The 18,225-nt window shown below is 44.1% G+C and overlaps 1 protein-coding gene across 1 annotated transcript in view; it reads left to right on the top strand.

Moving 5' to 3' along the window:
* LOC111145938 (WD repeat and FYVE domain containing 1) overlaps positions 1–11,550 on the top strand; it is a 43,258-nt gene extending 31,708 nt beyond the window's left edge. Inside the window, exons 9-12 of the mRNA XM_022501294.1 lie at positions 4,670–4,771; positions 6,345–6,475; positions 7,321–7,429; positions 8,224–11,550. Of these exons, the coding sequence (XP_022357002.1) occupies positions 4,670–4,771; positions 6,345–6,475; positions 7,321–7,429; positions 8,224–8,283 (402 nt within the window). The 3' untranslated portion in view covers positions 8,284–11,550. The remainder of the gene's footprint in view (positions 1–4,669; positions 4,772–6,344; positions 6,476–7,320; positions 7,430–8,223) is intronic.
* The last annotated feature ends 6,675 nt before the right edge of the window (positions 11,551–18,225 follow it).

The following is an 18,225-nucleotide window of genomic DNA, read 5'->3' as shown; positions in this document are numbered from 1 at the left end:
AGTGGGTAGGCGCTTAGGAGACCCCCAGATTCTTGGGTCACCTTTTGACCCCCTTCACTCCTTTCCCCCACCTCCATACTTCTCCTCTAGCAGCCACCAGTCTGTTCTCTTATTCATGGGCAACTTGGTTGTTTTTTTCTATTTTACATAATGCTGCAGTGAACATTCTTGACCTCGTCATTGTGTGATTGTTTATTTATTTCAGACAGATTTCTGAAAATAGACCTTCTGGGATAAGGAGATGTCTTAAGGCTTTTTATAGATGGTGTCAGCTGACTTCCAGGCAGGATTTCCATTCTCATGTCTGCCAGCGTGGTTATTATCTGTCTTTTCCAACCTGTGATGTAAACAGCAGAAGAGTTGCCTCTTTGTTGACTCAGAAGAGATTTTAGAGTGTGAGGAACTGAGGGCTTACAGTTGAACTTCAGACATCTCTTGAGCCCCTACAGGATGGCTCACAGGTCTGGAGGCAGGTGCATCTGCCTCATAGAGGGTTACGGCACTGCATGGCCCTACACACGGGCTGTGTGACGTTACCGGGGTCCTGCAGAGGCCCCGTGTGCCCCTCGAAGCAGACTCTGGGCGTGGGTGCACCGTTTCCACCCCACTCCGCACACATCTGCTTTGTGGGGCCTCCTGATTACTTGGGAGTCTCGTTTTCACCAAATAAACCTGCATCTTAGGCATACCACAGAAATCGTAATCAAGGCAACATTACTCATTTTCAGGTTTTATGGCTACCATGCTCATTACGCAGATTCTTGCCTGCTTTTTGTAGACTTGTAATCTCATGAAGGAAATAGACTAACCTATACATAAATAATAAAATGAAATCCATATGTGGAGAAGTAGTGATCACTAGCTTTTCTAGTAACCTTGTGAGATGAGTTAAGTGTAGGAAATCTTGATTACCTGTGTGCGGCAAGATATTTTGGTAAGGCTTAAGGTAATTCATGAAACACATATAATATTGGCTTAATATTAGTTATGGGCACTTTCCTTACAAAGATTTATTTTAGCTGTGTTTTACAATAGCTGCTAGATTCAGGTGTCAAGAACAACTAGTATACTGTTCGGTTTCCTGGGCTCTTGGTCTCTTTGTTTTGATTTTGTTGAGAACACAGCTAACTCGGAGGCTGTGTTCCCTGGTTCACGTGGGAAGGTGCCCCCTGGGGCCAGTGTTGCTGGTGGTTCCCCTAAGGGCTTACCCACTTGGATTTCAATCCACTGTTCTTATCCTTAGTAAATTCTTTTAGGAAAGAATGACAAAATAAAAGCAAGATTCCACCCCTCCTTCAAGATTACGCAATTATGGAGTTTATCTGTATGTCTAGGGAAAGAAAATATAGCGCCATCACTCAGGCCACTTCCTGTGTAGGTGGTTCTCTCTTTAATTGTTTGTGGAAGATTACCCAGGATCACTTGCATGCTGGCTGGTAGCACATCGCGCTCGACTAGCTTCTCTCCCAGTAATTGACAGTGTTGGTGGGGAAGCGAATTATATAAAAAAGATGCATTATTCGGGCACCTGGGTTTCAGCTCAGGTCATGATCTCAGGATTCTGAGATCAAGCCCCATATTAGGGTCCATGCTCAGTACGGAATCTGCTTGAGATTTTCTCTCCCTCTCCCTTTGCCCCACCCCCATGCACTCTATCTTTCTCTAAAGTAAATCAATAAATCTTTTTAAAAATGCATTATTTTTAGTAGTTTTATTTTTTTTTTTAAACCAGCTTAGTATAGCGCAAAGGGAAACAGCCTGTGATCTATAAGGTTCTGGCCCTGAGTTAGGGTTTGTACAATTTGTAGGACTTCCTTAGGCAAAGGCCCAGATTCTCTAGGCCCACACTGCCTGCTTGGAATTTCTTTCTGAGTCACCTGGAGATGCTGACTGGGGCAATTGTTTCCCTGCCAGATCATAATTAGAGGGGCTCCTTTTTGGAGGTAGGCATGAAATATAAACGAGCAAGTAATCATTAGACTGGATCCTCTTTAAAAGAGAACTTTTAAACTAGTAGATCCCAGGGTGTGTGATGGCACGCGTTAGTGTGTGTGTATACGTCAGTACAGTGTGCGTTCTTGCCCAGCCGGTGATGGTGGTGCAAGGGGCTGTTCTTGCTGCATCATCTTTGAGCAGAATTCCTGATTAATATTCTCTTTTGCTCTTCTTAGGAAAGGAGTGTTTTTCCTCTGCAGGGAGTAAGCACATAACCGGCTGCTCCCTGACAGCCTAGAGCATAGCAGTGACGGGTATTTCTTACAGTAAACTGTTCCAGAAAGCCTGTTTCTTTCTGATGTTTTTGGTTTGTTACCTCAGATTACTTCAAACTTACCCTTCTTCCTCCGAGCCGCTCTCTCCTGCAGCTCAGCGAAGTAATATTCTTTCCTAAACCCCTAGACAGAGCGAAGCTCCTGAGGGCAGGGACCCGGTTCCGTTGGCGGTCCCCCCCCAGAGCCACGGGTGGAGACCTCACGGGTCCCGCCCCAGAGGCCCACGTGCGGCAGCTGTGTGGAGTGTGGCCGACAGGCACCGGGGCTCAGGCTGCGGCCACTGCGTCTCCCGGGGTCAGAGCCCCGGTTCGTCTGCGGCACAGTGAGGACGGTGTGGCCTGTGTGCCCTGCGGTTGTGTGGAGAATCGGGTGAAATAAGGCACAGCTGATCTCAGCACTCGGCCCGCACGTGCGTGACGCTTCGCATACCGGGTGCCGTGCGAGCACTTCACCTGGGTTCACTCACGCCTTCCTCACGCCCTCACCCGGGGCTCCTCCTGCTTGGATCCTGCCGCCCTGAACACGTCTTGTGCTCTTTTGCACGCGCGTGTGGTGCTGTGGGCGTCTGGCCGGCAGGAGTCCCAGCCATGAGACCAGGCCATGGCCCCTGCGTCCCCTCCCCTGTGCCGCTGGCGGCAGGGCCCACTGTGGGGGACGGGGTGCTCAAGCACTGTTCCCAGACCTCGTTCCGCGTTCCATGGACCACAGAAGCAGAGGTGGTTCTGCAGCCAGACGGTGCTCTTCCTCACCGAGGTGCCCGTCCCTGTTGCTCTGTCCGTCCTCCCGTCCTTCCAGCACGTCTCCATTGTTTAAAGGGACCTCTCTTCTGTCTCAGCGCATGTCCTGCGATTTGTGAGTGCTCCCCCCGCCCCCACCAAGAAACACCTTTGTCATGGCTGTCACGTGTAGAAATATTTCTGGTGACATCGCTGAAATAAGAAGTAGGAAACCCAAAAGTTCTGATGCAATAGGAAGCAAAATAAGGAAGTAAGGGCACCCGTCCTTGAAGCCCCCAGAAGTCCGGGTTTGAGTGTTGAAAGTCCTCAGTCTCTCCTGCCTGTGTTAGAAGGGTCGGTGTGATGCCGTGTCTGTGTTCTCCCAGCATTGTCTCCTCTTACCGTGGATATTTTTCTTATGCGTCCCAATTTCAAGATCAAAAGGATTATTTTGTCATAGTCTTTGGTTTAATTGATAGAAATGCATGTTTTCTATTTGTGCACATATAGAATGGTAAGTGATTGAGGTTGAATGATAACTTTGAATGATTTCATCTTGTAATAGGGTACAATTTGGTTTTTTGGTTTTTTGTTTTTTTTTTTATTTGAGGGAGAGAGAGAGAAAGCAGGAGTGGGGGAGGGGCAGAAGGAGAAGCAGGCTTCCCACTGAATGACGTAGGGCTGGATCCCAAGACCCTGAGATCATGAGCTGAGCCCAAGGCAGATGTTTAGCTGACTGAGCCATCCAGGTGCCCCTAATCGGGTACAATTTGTAATGGTTTGTTTAGAGAAATATTTTCTAAGCCCTTGTTAAAGTAATGCTGAGACTTTAGTCATCGTCTTTCAATAAAAATTCATCAAGAACCTAGTCTGTGACAGGCTATCCCTACACAAAGATGGGCGAGCCTGGTGAATAACAGGTTAGTGACAGAAAGGAAATGGGCATAAAGGATGACAGCACAGAGAGGCCAGTGCTGGAGCAGAGGTCTGAGGGTGGTGTGAGACACAGGAGCTCCCAGGAGCTGGGGGCAGGGGCTTGGGGGTGGCAAATCTGTCTGACACGAGATACACCCGGAAGAATGCTCCTGTTGGCCACCCTGTGACCTCGCAAGACTTCCCGAGTGGTAGTTCACTAGATTCTGTAAGAAATGGGCTTTCACTCAACTGGATATAGATATTAAACAGTATCTGGCACAAAAAAGAAATACATGAAGACAACCCTTAGGAGTTCACAGTAAAAACTGAATTACTCCTTCCTATCTATATATGTTAAAAACGGAACAATCTTTTTTTTTTTTAGTTTTTATTTATTTATTTGACAGACAGAGATCACAAGTAGGCAGAGAGGCAGGCATGGGGGGTGGGTGGGGAAGCAGGCTCCCCGCTGAGCAGAGAGCCTGATGCGGGGCTCGATCCCATGACCCTGGGATCATGACCTGAACCGAAGGCCTTAACCCACTGAGCCACCCAGGCGCCCCAAAAATGGAACAATCTTGTCAACGTTGCTAAAATGATAGAGATTATGGAAAATACATAATATTGAATATGGCAAAAGCTAAAATGAGGAAGTTTTTAAAAAAATGCTAACAACCTAGCAAGGTCTGAAACTGTGGTATTAACCCTGAAAAATCCTAGTAAACAAGGAGATGTTCCAATGGTGGCTTTGACTTTCTTCTCCCCCAGGCTCCTCAGTGGTTAGAGAGTGATTCTTGCCAGAAATGCGAGCAGCCCTTTTTCTGGAATATAAAGCAGATGTGGGACACAAAGACACTGGGGTTGAGACAGGTGAGTAGCCGACGTTGAGCTCTCACTGGATTAATCATGTATCTTGTTCTTTGTGGTACTAATTTGTCATTTTGTTTGGAATCATACTTTTTCCTGTAAGTGCTGTGACCTCCTGCATTTTTGAGATCACCATCTCTGTGTAACAACCATGAGTGAGGCGTTCCTGGTGCAGCAAGATTATTACCCAAGTGTTCCGTCACTTGTCCAGTGTTGGAAAAGCATGGATGCACGGAAAACACTGAGAGCCTATTTGCAAATACATGAAAGATCCTTCAGTCTAGGAGTGTGGCTTGTTCAAGTCAGTGTTCCGTGCTAACCATGCTCAGAATGAGAATGAAGCAGGTCATATGGTTGTAAACCTTATGCTTTCACTGTTTGTTAAAAATGTAAAAATTTGGCCCTCACTGGAGTACTGTGACACTAAGAATTTTAAATTATTCACAGATTGTTCCGTATAAGTGTGCCTGGTGTACCTGGAACATTTTTATTAAGCATGTTTCTGGTACACTCTCTCTCTCTCTCTCTCTCTCTCTTTCTCTTTCTCTCTCTCTCTCTCTCTCTTTTGGATAAGAGAAACATGTCCCAAATAGCCTATAGATTTCAAAGACGCCCTTATCACTAGGTATTCATGTAATTCTAAAGTTCTACAAAAAACATATTTCTACAGCAACCTTGAAGGTAGTCCACTCAGATTGAATATGAATTCAGTATGAATTGATGCAGGTAAGTAATGAAGAATGCTGATTTTATTTCTTTGCGCCTCTCTGAGGGATTGGCCTAAAGTTTGTGTGTGTCAATAAACTTTCTTCAGTGTCACTTACAAAGCTACTCCCCACAAGGTCTGCTATGAGACTGGCAGGCAGTGCAGGGGTGATCTTAGCATTCCTATAACATTCCGATGCTCGGAAATGGAACTCGAGTTCTAGTTCCATGGTTAGACTGCTTCCCGCAATGCATGTCTGCTGGTAACTAGTGCATTGTAATTGCTGGGCAAGATAATCCCTACCTCTAAACGTGAAGACGTTAATTTCCATCTTATGAATTAACTACTAGAAGAGAGAGGAAAGGTATGGGTTACTAAACTTTTAGTGGTAAAAGAATATGGCAGAATGAATAACCGGACTGTTCTGAATGTCCTTGAAGCTTATTTCCAGAATCACAGTTTGAAGGATTAAAAGAGATGATAAAACATACATTATGAATATTTATTTCTTAATGAGGTCATATTACTTTATTTGAAACCTTTTCTCTGACATAGGAATAGATTTTTTTTTTTCCTGAAACCTGTAGTCATTTGAGCTCCTAAATGATCTTGAAGTTGGTTTTAATAATGTTGTTTGAGGACCTCTAGACAGATAATATGAATGAATAAAAAGCAGTATTTGACCAATAAAACAAGGATCTTTGGAAATCCTTGACAAATGTTGACACTCTCTGCCTGCCGTGTTAATGGTACATTGAATAGGGTAATTATAATTCAGGGCGAATCTTCCCCACTCCTACCCTCCTGCCCTGAAGCGGAACAGGAGCGAAAGTTAAACTCCGCCTTTTCCTCCCTCCGGTGGTCCTGAAGCATCACTGCCGGAAATGTGGGCAGGCTGTGTGTGGGAAGTGCAGCAGCAAGCGCTCCAGCTACCCTGTCATGGGCTTCGAGTTCCAGGTCCGGGTGTGCGACTCCTGCTACGACTCCATCAAGGACGAGGAGTGAGTGTTTGTGGGTCTTCGTCTTACTAGGTGCCTGCAGGGGGAGGACTGAGAAATGATGCCCCCTGTTCGTCTCTTCCCAGCTCCCTAAATGTTCCTGGGGAGGGCGTTCTGTCCTCGCTGTATGACCTTAGACAAGTTTCTCCCCAACACTCTGGGGCGTGGTGTTGCTTAGACCATTGGGGCTGCTGAGCGGCGGGGCATCCCTGAGCCCCCTCAGGGTCAAGACCAGCACACACCAGTGTGGTGGCAGAGGTTGCTGTCCCTCCAGTGTCCCAACCCTGGCTTGCATGGGTCTGGGAATTTCGTTTCCTTTGCCTTCCCTTTGAATCATCTTAGAAAGTGCTACATTGGCAGACCTTGGCTGAGGCCCAAGTGGAAAAGCTAGTCGGCATGACTGGTATCAGTCCATGCGTGCTCATGACGAGGCCGGGGTTTGGGTGCAGGAGCAGAGTGAGAGCCGGTGCCCCGAGCTGCTCCTGGAGGACCCAGAGTCTTCAGGGGCCTGTTGCCTCCCTATGAAGGTCTTGTCCACGGGGTAGGATCTCCTGTTGTGCAGTTCCTCTGCACAGTTAAGGCCCTTGTTCTATGTCTAGGAGTATACTAGCCTTTCCACTAAAAAAATAAAATCAGTTATCTGGAGAGTTTTGTCAGACCTTATGTAAAATAATCTTCAGCTTATCCTGCCTTTTGTCCTCTAATTATAAACAGTTTTCCAAACTGTAGCCACATTTTTAGGAATAAATTTTTAACACTATCATTGTTACGTTGCAAAAAAACCTCTTCCCTTAGCTCTGGAAACAGGTGAGCTTTCAGCGGTCTCTTTTCTTTTTTCTCTTTGTTAGTCGGACTTCTCTAGCAACCTTTCATGAAGGAAAACATAACATTTCCCACATGTCCATGGACATTGCTCGGGGACTGATGGTGACCTGTGGGACCGACCGCGTCGTAAAGGTAGCCTGCTCGTGTCCCAGGGAGCATCTGTGTGTGGAGTGCTCCGTGGCTGTGCTGTGGACAGATAGCTGCTGGCCTGGTTTCACTCTCTTGTCAATGGGCTTGCCTTCCCTTTTCATGAGCAGCCGTGCAGCCTGTAGCAGGATGGAAACCCTGAGCAACAAACTCCACCGCCGCATGCAGTGGCCCCTCCTTCCGGGGGGGTTTCCGGCACCACCTCTACCTCTCAGAGTAGCTGCTGGGGCCTGGCACCCCTGGGTCACTCTCTGCCTAGAGGTCCTGCCTCCCCAGTCAGTCAGGGCTTAGTCAGCCCCTCTGCCTGGTCATCCTTCCCCGGCTGGTGTTCCTTTTGGCCCAGACAGGTTTCCTAGTTGTAGGAAATAACCAGATGTTCTTTCACTAGATCCCTCAGGTCACTAACACAGGAACGAAAAGCAAGTGTTTCATACTGAGTACCACTCCAGAGTTGTGAAACCATGACACACTTTATTTCATAATCTTTTTTTTTTTAAAATAGGAAATGTTCCCAGTGGGCTTTTTATTAAAAATGAAATTAGATTTATAATAAAACATCATTATTATGTCATTTTCGGATCTCAAGATAACACAAGCTTTTTTCAAATTTTAGTGCACTGAGGGGTTTCGTCTGTAGATCTTGAGGAGGTTTTGTAGTGAAAGAATGATAGATTGAGTTCTTTTATCCCCTTTTCCAGGTTAATAACTGTTTGGTGTGAGTGCTGATTCTGGGCCCTGTGACGAGCGCAGCCTTCTCTAGCATGTTCTTTATCTTGCAGATATGGGACATGACGCCTGTGGTGGGCTGCAGTCTGGCAACTGGGTTTGCTCCACGTTGATCCAGGAGCTGGTCAAGGTCTGCACCTTCCCCGCGGCACCCTTCACCAACACAGCCCTTCCCCGTGGCTCCGTGGTCACGGTCACGTGAATGGATAGTAGCCACTAAAAAACAAAGCAACATTTTTAAAGAGAAAAAAATGTAAGGTGTGTTTGGGGGCCTTTGCGGAACTACCTGTAGGGACGAATATGGAAAAAAAAAGTTCATCTGTTGTGGTTCCCTGAGGAAAGGAATGACTTCAGTGAGACCTCCTCATGAGCAGTGAGCTCACATGTGCTGAAGGAGTCATTCGGCAAATGAGAGTTTAGAGGAAAAACCATTGAACAAAAGCGTTAAAGCAGTCCCAAGTGCAAACACCCTTCCCCTAAGACTTGCCGGCCCTCCACGGGCTCCTGTGGCTCTGTTGTTAGAGCAGGGATTAGGAGAGGAGGACTTGCTGTCTCTCTCTTGAGGGGTGCAGGAGGACCCCAAGAACCCAGAGATCTCTCCTTCCTCACTGGCAGTATGTGAATATTCTCTGCACGTAGTGATTCTTCTTAAAGATCTCTGTTCTCTCCAGGTAGCACCCTTACCTGCACTCGGTGTCGAGAGCGCTCAGTTTCCTCTTCCCAGCCAGCCGGTGTGCCGGGGGCCAACCTTCCCCGTTGTTACCAAGTGAGCTGTACAATTTCTGTATTAACCTAGGCAGCCCACATCCTTCCCTTTCCCCCAAATGTTCCCTGAAGACAAAACGTTTTTAATGGTGCTGTTAATGTGGGAGTCACACAAGCCACCTGATACTCGCTGCTGTCAGTAACGACTCTCAGAAAATGGGAAAACAGCCCCGCTGGCAGCATGATGATGAAGGGAGATAATCAGTCCGCTCCGTGGAACAGCCCAGTCCTCCTAAAAAGACACATTCTGTTTGTAGTCCCAAGACGGGCCCCTGCGATACTGTGGCAGTTTAGTAATAATACACCTGGGAAAAGAACTCCAAAGCTTTTTAAACTATGTTGACTTTTCGTTGTAAGGAATATTATCAGCATCTCATAGAAGGGAATTAGTAACCCAGAGCAGGAATTGTTAACCAGGTCCTGCACAGTAATTCCTAACTTGTAAATTGCTTTCATAGCAACTAGTGAATTCTCTTGTATCAAATGGCATTTTAAAAGTTTTTGGCCATTTAGTAACAGGATGGGGAAGATATGGGGAAAGGGAGAGCCTGTCTTTTAATATTCCAATATTTATTTCTTTGATTGTTTTTAACAATAGTACACGTACCTATTACTTGAGGGCTATGCAAGTGAGTGGAGAGAGGCCTACTTTTCTTAAAGACAAATTTTAAGTAGATGGCAACAGTATTTTTGTTAGTCTTCCTAGTGGATATTGATTAAAAACTCACTACTGCGTCACTGTGTTGGGATCCTATCAAGACAGCATGGTGGTTCGCTGTGATATGAGGAAGGGATTAAATCTTTTTTTTAACAGCTGAAAGGGACTGTAATATTTAAGATAGGTAATTAAGATGTCTTACTGGCCAAGTGACACAAATGATAGGGAAAGGAGTTCAGGTACCTCATATTTCGAATAATCTGCATTAAAAATTGACTTGCTTTCACAAATAAGACTGAAGGGTTTTGTTGCTCCATATGATTTTTGTGTTCTATCACCTGAAAAAGGTGTTTGCTTTTTAAAAACTTTTTGTGAGCTCTTTGCAAAACGTATGATACTAAGACAGAAGGAAACTGGAGGGATGAGCTCTTACAGGGCAGTTTTGAATGTTAGCTCTTGTTCAGTTAATGGTCCAGCTCATGCAAAGGTGCTATCCTGGGGATTTTGTGAAGTCCTGAAAGGAAAATAGGATATGATCTGTTTCTTGCCATTTTGACAAGTACCGAACTGTGGTTTTTTGTTTGCCTTTAACTTCTGTAAAATGTGATTTTATAATGTCTATGGTCGACTGAGCACAATATCATGCTGTAGCTTTCAACCTTCTTTTATTTTAAAAACTGAATGAAAAACGCAGTGTTCAATAGAGAATATAAGGTTGTGAGAGCACCTCCTATGGGGTTAAGCTAATGTAAATCAAAGAGGAAAGGCATTATATAAGGGAGAATTAGAGAGGGGTATCGGCAAAAGGAAAGAATGTCTCAGTTAACTTTTCTCTCCACCAGAGCTTGTTAGCACTTTTCATTTTAGGGACACACATCGCAGGCTTGTCTTGTCTCTACTGCACACTAGGGAGCAAATGGGTAATATTTTTTATAAAGGTGAGCAAAAATTATTTTCACAGTTCTGCTGACCGGACACAGAAGGAAGATCCAACTAGGTTTCTAGTTATTGCCTTATTTTGACTGCGTTACTCTTAAACGGGTCATTTAAAATAGCTCTTCAAGTAACACTTCATGGTTTTTCCATTCCTGAATACTCACGCTAATTCCTGTAACTTAGGGATTAAGAAGTACAGAATGTTAGAGAAGATCCTTATGTTTTAGATCTAGTATGTCTGTGATAAGGAAATGTCAGTTCTTCATTTGAGACGTATTCTCAAATTGCCCTCCTTTTTTTTTTTTTTTAACTGCAAATGACAGAAACACCCCCATGGCATTAGCTGGAAACAGATTATTCATTATACTGTAAATCTCTGTTTACAATGTCCTACTTTCTGTCCTGCTGCCTGGAGGATATGAACAAAAAATAGCTCTCTAGAACATGTCACTTGGTTCTCCCCTAAAGAATTCAATTTACTAGTACCTACATTTTTAAACTGTTGAAACTGGCATAAATATGTTATAAATTCCATGGTGACCCAGACCCAAGGAAATACTTTCTGAATTGGGTTTCATTCAGTTACTTCCTACTTCCGTTACTGGATCTGGTGTCTTCTAAAATGTAAGGAACCAGTTAACCAGTTATTAATGATAAACCATCTGCTCATTATAAACCCGAGGTTTAACAAATAAGTAATACATGCTCTATTTATTCAAGTGTCTATTGCTTAATTGTTAGTTGTGAGCAGATTATCAAATGCCTACTCTGTTTTCTGCAGTTTACTATACAGTAACTCCTTGTGCAATGAGTTTATATTAGAATACAATTTAAAGTGTTTTACTCTATAGCCTTTTTGACTGGGGAAGCAGAGGGCAGTGTCAATTAGTACATTTTGTCTTGTACTAGCTGTGTTTCTATGAGATATGGTGCCCCAGTGAATCCCAGAGAGTTAGAAAACTTTGTTCTTTGCTCCTGTTTGTGGGTTCTGTTTTTGTGGGTTTTTTTTTTTTTTTTTGAGAATATACGTACACAATAAAATGTTCCTTGCTTGTTACTCTCTTGCTTAATTTAGCTTTTGTTATGTTTGATACGGACCCAAGGCAGTAATACTAGCCAGCCTGTATTTATCACAGTATGCTGCTGCTCTGCCTGCATTCTGCTGTTCCATCCTGGAGACACTTCAGGGGTGTTACTGTTCCTGTTTTACAGATGAGAAGCTAAGAAGATCTTGTCTGTTGGTCTGACTTGAAAGCACTTGCCTTCTCCATAATACCTGCTTTCACGTGCTTGTTTGTCATGAGTGTTTCCTGTAAGGGTTCGGGGTTAGGTGTTATCTCTCTCCAAGTTTGTGAAGCCCCAGAGTCCGATTGCTTTGGATGTCTAGGTTCCCCGAGGTGCATGGGGACACACCGGCATCTGTGCCCCAGTTCTCCACATCAGCAAGCAGCTCCATCTTGTGAATAAACACGGGGTGCTTCTGACCCAGGAGAGATGATTCCTCTGCTTCACTGATAGGAAGTTGGTTTCTTAGAAACCAGCATGGCAGTTTACTTTGTGTCTTCAAAGACATATAGCTTTATTTAGTAAATAATATGTAATAAAATAATATATAGTTTAAAAAGTGAAAATAAAAAGATAATACCAAAAATGTTAAAATGATGTGCTTTAAGCCCTCTGTCCTAACCCCCCAGAGAAAACACTGTTAAACCTGGGCTATATGTCTTTCAGTGTTTTCGTTAAATGCATGCAGGACATGTAACAAAACACCTCTGGATAGAGTGTTCAGGGGCCATACTTTTACCACTGCCAAGGTACTATGGATCCTTTGCCCACATCAACAAATAGAGCTCCACAGGAGCATTCACAGTTGTGGATATGACCGCTGTGCAACGGGACCTGTGCTGCGGGCTTTGAGGGCCAGTGAGGCCACGTGACTTGCTTTAGCCAATTAAGTACGGGCAGAAGCGTTTAATGGCTGGGGAGAGGCTTAACCTCCACGGGTTTCCCACAGGGGTCACAGAAGTGCATGTTGATAGAGAAGATCTGAAGCCTGACTGCCCTGGACCTGCAGTGGACTTTGCATGGGAGATCAATAAATCTTTGTTCTGACCCACTGAGGTTGGAGTGTGTGTGTGTGTGTGTGTGTGTGTGTGTGTGTGTGTGTGTGTGTGCGCGCGCGCGCGCGCGCACGCGCACACTGGCATCACCTAGTCTGGACCGCGGTATCCCATTGTTCTATTATGTGGCTCAACTGTCAGTTATTTTACAAATAACATGTTAAAACTAGACCATATATTTTTAGAATATATATAATTTTAATTAAAATACTTTAAGAAATGCTAAATTCAGCATGCTTGTATGTTCATCTTTGCCCACTTTTCCAGTTATTTTCATAGGATAAATACTTCAACGTGGGAATTACTAGGTCAAAGAATATGCATATTTTAAGTTTTTTATTACTGCTAGAATCTTCACCCTATTGCCAACACTTGAATTTTCTTCCTTTGACTAGGGAATAAAAAGGCACGTCTTAATGTCTTAACATGTGGAATTCCAGTTTATTAATTTACTGTAAGAATTCTATCTGCCAAGCAGACCATGTTTTTTTTTCTTTAATTTATTATTATTATTATTTTTAAAGATTTGTTTAGTTATTAGAGGGCACAAGCAAGAGGGCAGAGGGAAAGAGAATATCAAGCAGGCTCTGCACCGAGGGAAGAGCCTGATGTGAGGCCCAAGTTCATGACCCAAAGGTTTCTAACCTGAGCAGAAACCAAGAGTTGGACGCTTAACCTGCTGCTCCACCCAGGTGCCCCCAGGCCACATACCTTTAGAACAGTCCACAGAGAACCCAAATCACCATTGGAAGGTTGCTTAGCCGCCAAGGACACAGAAAGGTTGGCTGGATGACTGATGCCATCGTGACAGTCTGATGTGCTCATTGCCAAGGCTGCTGAACAGTGGAAACACATGAGCAAGTTGTTTCTGGACTTCCTTTGTAGACTTCACCCGACTTACCACTGATTTGTAAAACACATGCTCAGATGAGCGGTTCAAGTATTAGAGTTCCAGCCTTCCTTCCCTTCACTCCTTAGTTTCCGAATCTCCTTGGCTATACGTTAGATCTCTCTCTAAGTCTTTGCGTTGTACATGCAAACTGTCCCTCACGAAGCCCATTACATATTGGTACATGCAGTTTCTCATGAAAGCAGAGAAACACGTTCTGGGTCCACCTTCAGTGCTGTCATCTGTAGTGTAGAAGCAGGGACTGAGACAACCTTGCAGGTCAAACTCAAGTGGGAGACTGAAGGTTCAAGATTGTTCTTTCTGACGTCAAGGCCCACACTCCTTTTTGTTTTACCCGATCTGCCTCATTAATATTTGAAGAAATTTTAGATCCTGAGTTTTGATTTTCTGGAGAAAGCCACAGTGATAGACATTTCATAACAGCATTAACAAGGCAGTGTGGTGTATTTTCGCACACCCAAGAGTTCCAGTAGAACTCTGACAGCCATGACATCTAATATCTTGCTGCAGGAGTCCTAGCAGCTGTTACTGTATGAAATGGATCTCAAGTTGCACATGTGTGCTGAAAACATGGGCGGGCTTGCGGCTACAAACCTCAGTACAAGCCTATGGGCTCTACCTTCAAAATGTATCCTAGCATGGCCCCTTTGCACCACTGAGCTGCTATTGCCATGGTCCAGTACAGTATTATCTGGATGATTCCATTAGCCTTTTTTGTTTTTTAAGATTTTCCTTATTGGGGTGCCTGAATGGCTCAGTCGTTAAGCGTCTGCCTTCAGCTCAGGTCATGATCCCAGGGCTCCTGGGATAGAGCCCCGCATCAGACTCCCTGCTCAGTGGGAAGCCTGCTTCTCCCTCTCCCACTCCCCTTGCTTGTGTTCCCTCTCTTGCTGTGTCTTTCTCTGTCAAATAAATAAAATCTTTTTAAAAAAGGATTTTATTTATTTGATAATATTATTTATTTGATAATATTTATTTATTTGATAATCATCTTTATTTTTTAAAGATTTATTTATTTATTTATTTGACAGAGAGAGAGATCACAAGTAGGCAGAGAGGGAGGAGGAAGGAGGCTCCCTGCCGAGCAGAGAGTCCGACTTGGGACCCGATCCCAGGACCCTGAGACCATGACCTGAGCCGAAAGCAGAGGCTTTAACCCACTGAGCCACCCAGGCGGCCCAATAAATAAAATCTTTAAAAACAAAAAAAAAGGAAATTCTACTACAGTATGAAGAGTGCCATGGAGACCAGGAAAAGCAGGTTCCTGCAGATGGAGAATGCACACAGGTGGGGGCCAGTTTGCCAGCTGGAGTGATTGGGGTGATACAAGCTCAAAGAATTTGAAAAAGTTGAGGAAGATAGAGTGAAAAGGAAAGAGGTCCCAGGCAGAGAAAACAGCTAAACAAAATGCTGCAATACAGGAGTGAGCGGGGTGTGTCTGAGGAAAAGCAATGAGCCCAGAGTGGCTATGCAGAGTGAGGGAAAGTGAGAGTTTTAGCACAGAAGGTGTGAAAGAGTTCAGTGGGGGCTGGGTCATGGAGGTCTGGCGGGCCTTTGCAAAGACATTGGCTTTAACTAAGTGAGGTGGCAGCCATCAGAAGGCTATGAGTATTATCTGACTTGCACCTTGGGAAGCTCACTTTGGCTGCTCTGCTGTGCATACCCTGTGGAGGCAAGAATAGAAGCACGGAAGCTGCTGGAGAGGCTGTGGGGTAACCTAGGACAAATGACAGCAGCTCCCCCAGGGGCAGTGATGAAGGGGGTAAGAAGTGGTCATGTTCTGGACATCCGGGAGCCAGCATGACTTCCTCCTGCCTTGGAGGGGAGGAGGTACGAGGGAAATCGGCAAGTCAACAGGGACTCCAAGGTTGGCCCCAAGCACCTGGAAGGGAGGAAGTGCCGTATATATAGCTCAGAATTATTCCAGTCGATGTTGTGGGACTCTGGTCTAAATTTGCGCTAGAAAAAGAACACAGCATATTCAGAACCGACCAAGGGCCAAGCCAATACTCCGCTACTCCACATGATTTTTTTTCTTTCACACCACTTCCACAAATGAGGCAGGATCTGGGTTTCACAGTGAAGGAGACAAAAGGTCAATGAGGTTTAGAAAAGTTTGAACTTGCCCAGCCTAGTGGAGGAGCAGGGATGGGACGCAATCCCATCTCATCTCCAAGACCTGTTACTCTCTCTTGTTACTCCTTGTTACAATTTGCTTGTTTTCACAATATGTTCCTTAACTGCCCAGTTGTATAAGACAAAATTAATTCTTGATCAAAGGGTATCACTGCCTTCTAAACCTCCCCTCTCCTGGGTCCGTAGAAAATACACTTCAGTGTATTTTACCTACAAATCCATTAGACTTCCTTTACCCTGTTTATTCAGTCTGAATGGCCCTCTGTTTTTTTATGATCTGAAACGGCTTGAACATATGGATGCCAAAGACTGTTGAAGGCAGATTGCTTTTGGTCCCACCTATAGTTTTCCAATTATTGATACATAATTTTTAATTATTGATAAGTATTTATGGCTTCCAAACATAGGTATGTGAGTTACCTATAGTTTCTCTGTATCTTTGTTGTGCTGACTTCAGAAACCATTTTATTTCTGAAATACTGTGGATTCACCTGATGCCAAATGATCTGTTAATCAGGAATGCTTGATATGACTATATTTGACATCTCGCTGGACTTCTGTCACATGCAGATAATCCTTAGAAGGAGGAAATAGGTGAAATGGGAAAAAGTGAGCATCATTGTTAACTGTTGTGTAAATGCCTGTGCCTCTTGGAATGTCCAGCCCTAGGCAAGATATGGGGGTGGGGACTTCTCCGGACTATTTTGTTAGATGCCTGGGTTCTTCGTCTGAGAAGAGGGGGCTGCCGATGTTTTATTGTCCCATTGTGGAAGAGCCATTCCAAACACACCATTTTCGATCCACGAAGGGTCCATGGTTCCTTTCTCATTATCATCAGCTGGTAGCGTAAGCTCTTTGGTTTGTGGGATGCCTGCGAAACCTCGGCTGCTTCCGACTCTGCCTCAAGGCTTTTTAATCTTGGCTCCCTGTTTCCAATTATAATTTAAATTAAAATTGATCATGATTTAATTAAATTGATACTTGCGTGGTCTGACTCCTTAAATTTTCTGCCCACAGAGACTCACAGGCTGCACCCTAATCCCATCCTGAGTCACATTACCCAGATTGTCTTGGTATTTATCATAATCGGAAACTATCTTCTTCATTTATTTACCGAGGTGAATAATGTGAAATAGTCCCCTCTCCCATCAGACTATAAAAAGCTCCATGAAAATGTAAACTCTTATCACGAACAAGGTTTGCTAATCCAGTAGTTTTAGAAAGCACGGCGCCTACGGAACATGACACTTGCAGGGGCTCACGCAGATGTCTGAATTTTAAGTTCTTCTAAAAATCAGAAATGCTATTTTCATACTGTTTAATTTTTGTTACACCGTTTAATTTTTGTTGTCGTACTGCTTAATTCTTGTTAACCAGAAAAGGTGAGAAATGGTATCTCTGTAATTTTAATTTGCACTTCTCACATTACAAGTGAAGTTGAACATCTTTTCGTATGTTTAAGGGTCATTTAAAATGTTCGCGTGCAGGTGCACATGCCTGTGCGTGCACCTGTACCTGTGTCTCTATGCCTTTTGCTCATATTTCTAGCAGGTATTTTGACCTCTTCCTCCTTAATTCCAAGGAGTTCTTTGTATGTTAGAGAACTAGCCCTTTATCCAAGGCCAATGTTGCAAATATTTTGTCCCTTTTTTCATTTGCCTTCTGACTTTGACTTATGGTGTTTGTTTTCCTGTAATAACATTAAAAAAAATTATGGAGTCAAATTTATCAATCTCTGATTGAGTCTAGCTGTTTTTAGAAATCCCTTCCCTAGACACAGGTGAAGAGGAACTTATGTTTTCTTCTGGTACTTACATGATTTTCTTCCCTTCCCATTTTTTTTTTTTTAACATTTATGATGAGGGAGTAGAAGGCAAGCTAAGGGCGAAGCACAAGCTGACATGGAGCAACAGTTCCCCAACACACACACACACACACACACACACACACACACACACACACAGGTGGGATATGTGTGACCTTCCTCAGGCACTCCCAGCTGCCGTAAAAGTTAAGGAAAGAAAAGCAAATGGTTAAATAATAGAGGTCACGGTCCTGTGGGACAGGAGTCTCCAGCCGTTTACAAACATCTTAGTGATTCACAAGTTAAAAGCTTTCTTATCCATAGCCTAACTTCCAGAAACCCATAGCCACAATTTCCCGGAGTCTGAACATCACCCATCCATCCATAGTGATGTGAGAAACAGATGTAGAAGGAAATGTAGATAAAATTAAATTTCCTTATAACAAGCAGCCCATTAACAAATACTTGAGCCAGGCAGAGTATAACTTTCCTCCAGGAAACTCCCAAATGTCTTAATGTTAAACAACCTTAGCTTGACAATAGGCCTCCAGGATCCTGGGAGTGTTCAGCATATCAAAGCCCTTTTAGACATCTCCCTTTTTCCTTACCCAGCCCTCATTCCCAAATATGTAATTAGTAGCTCCTCACAACCCTGGTCAACACCTCTTTCTGCCCACAGGTCCTGTCCCTGTGCTTTCATAAAACCAACTTTTTGCATCAAAGACG

Source organism: Enhydra lutris, unplaced genomic scaffold (genome assembly GCF_002288905.1).
Source record: "Enhydra lutris kenyoni isolate GAN:26980312 unplaced genomic scaffold, ASM228890v2 scaffoldscaffold1, whole genome shotgun sequence".
Lineage (NCBI taxonomy): Eukaryota > Metazoa > Chordata > Mammalia > Carnivora > Mustelidae > Enhydra > Enhydra lutris.
Note: the sequence above shows the minus strand (reverse complement) of the source record. Positions and strands in the feature narration are given on the sequence as shown.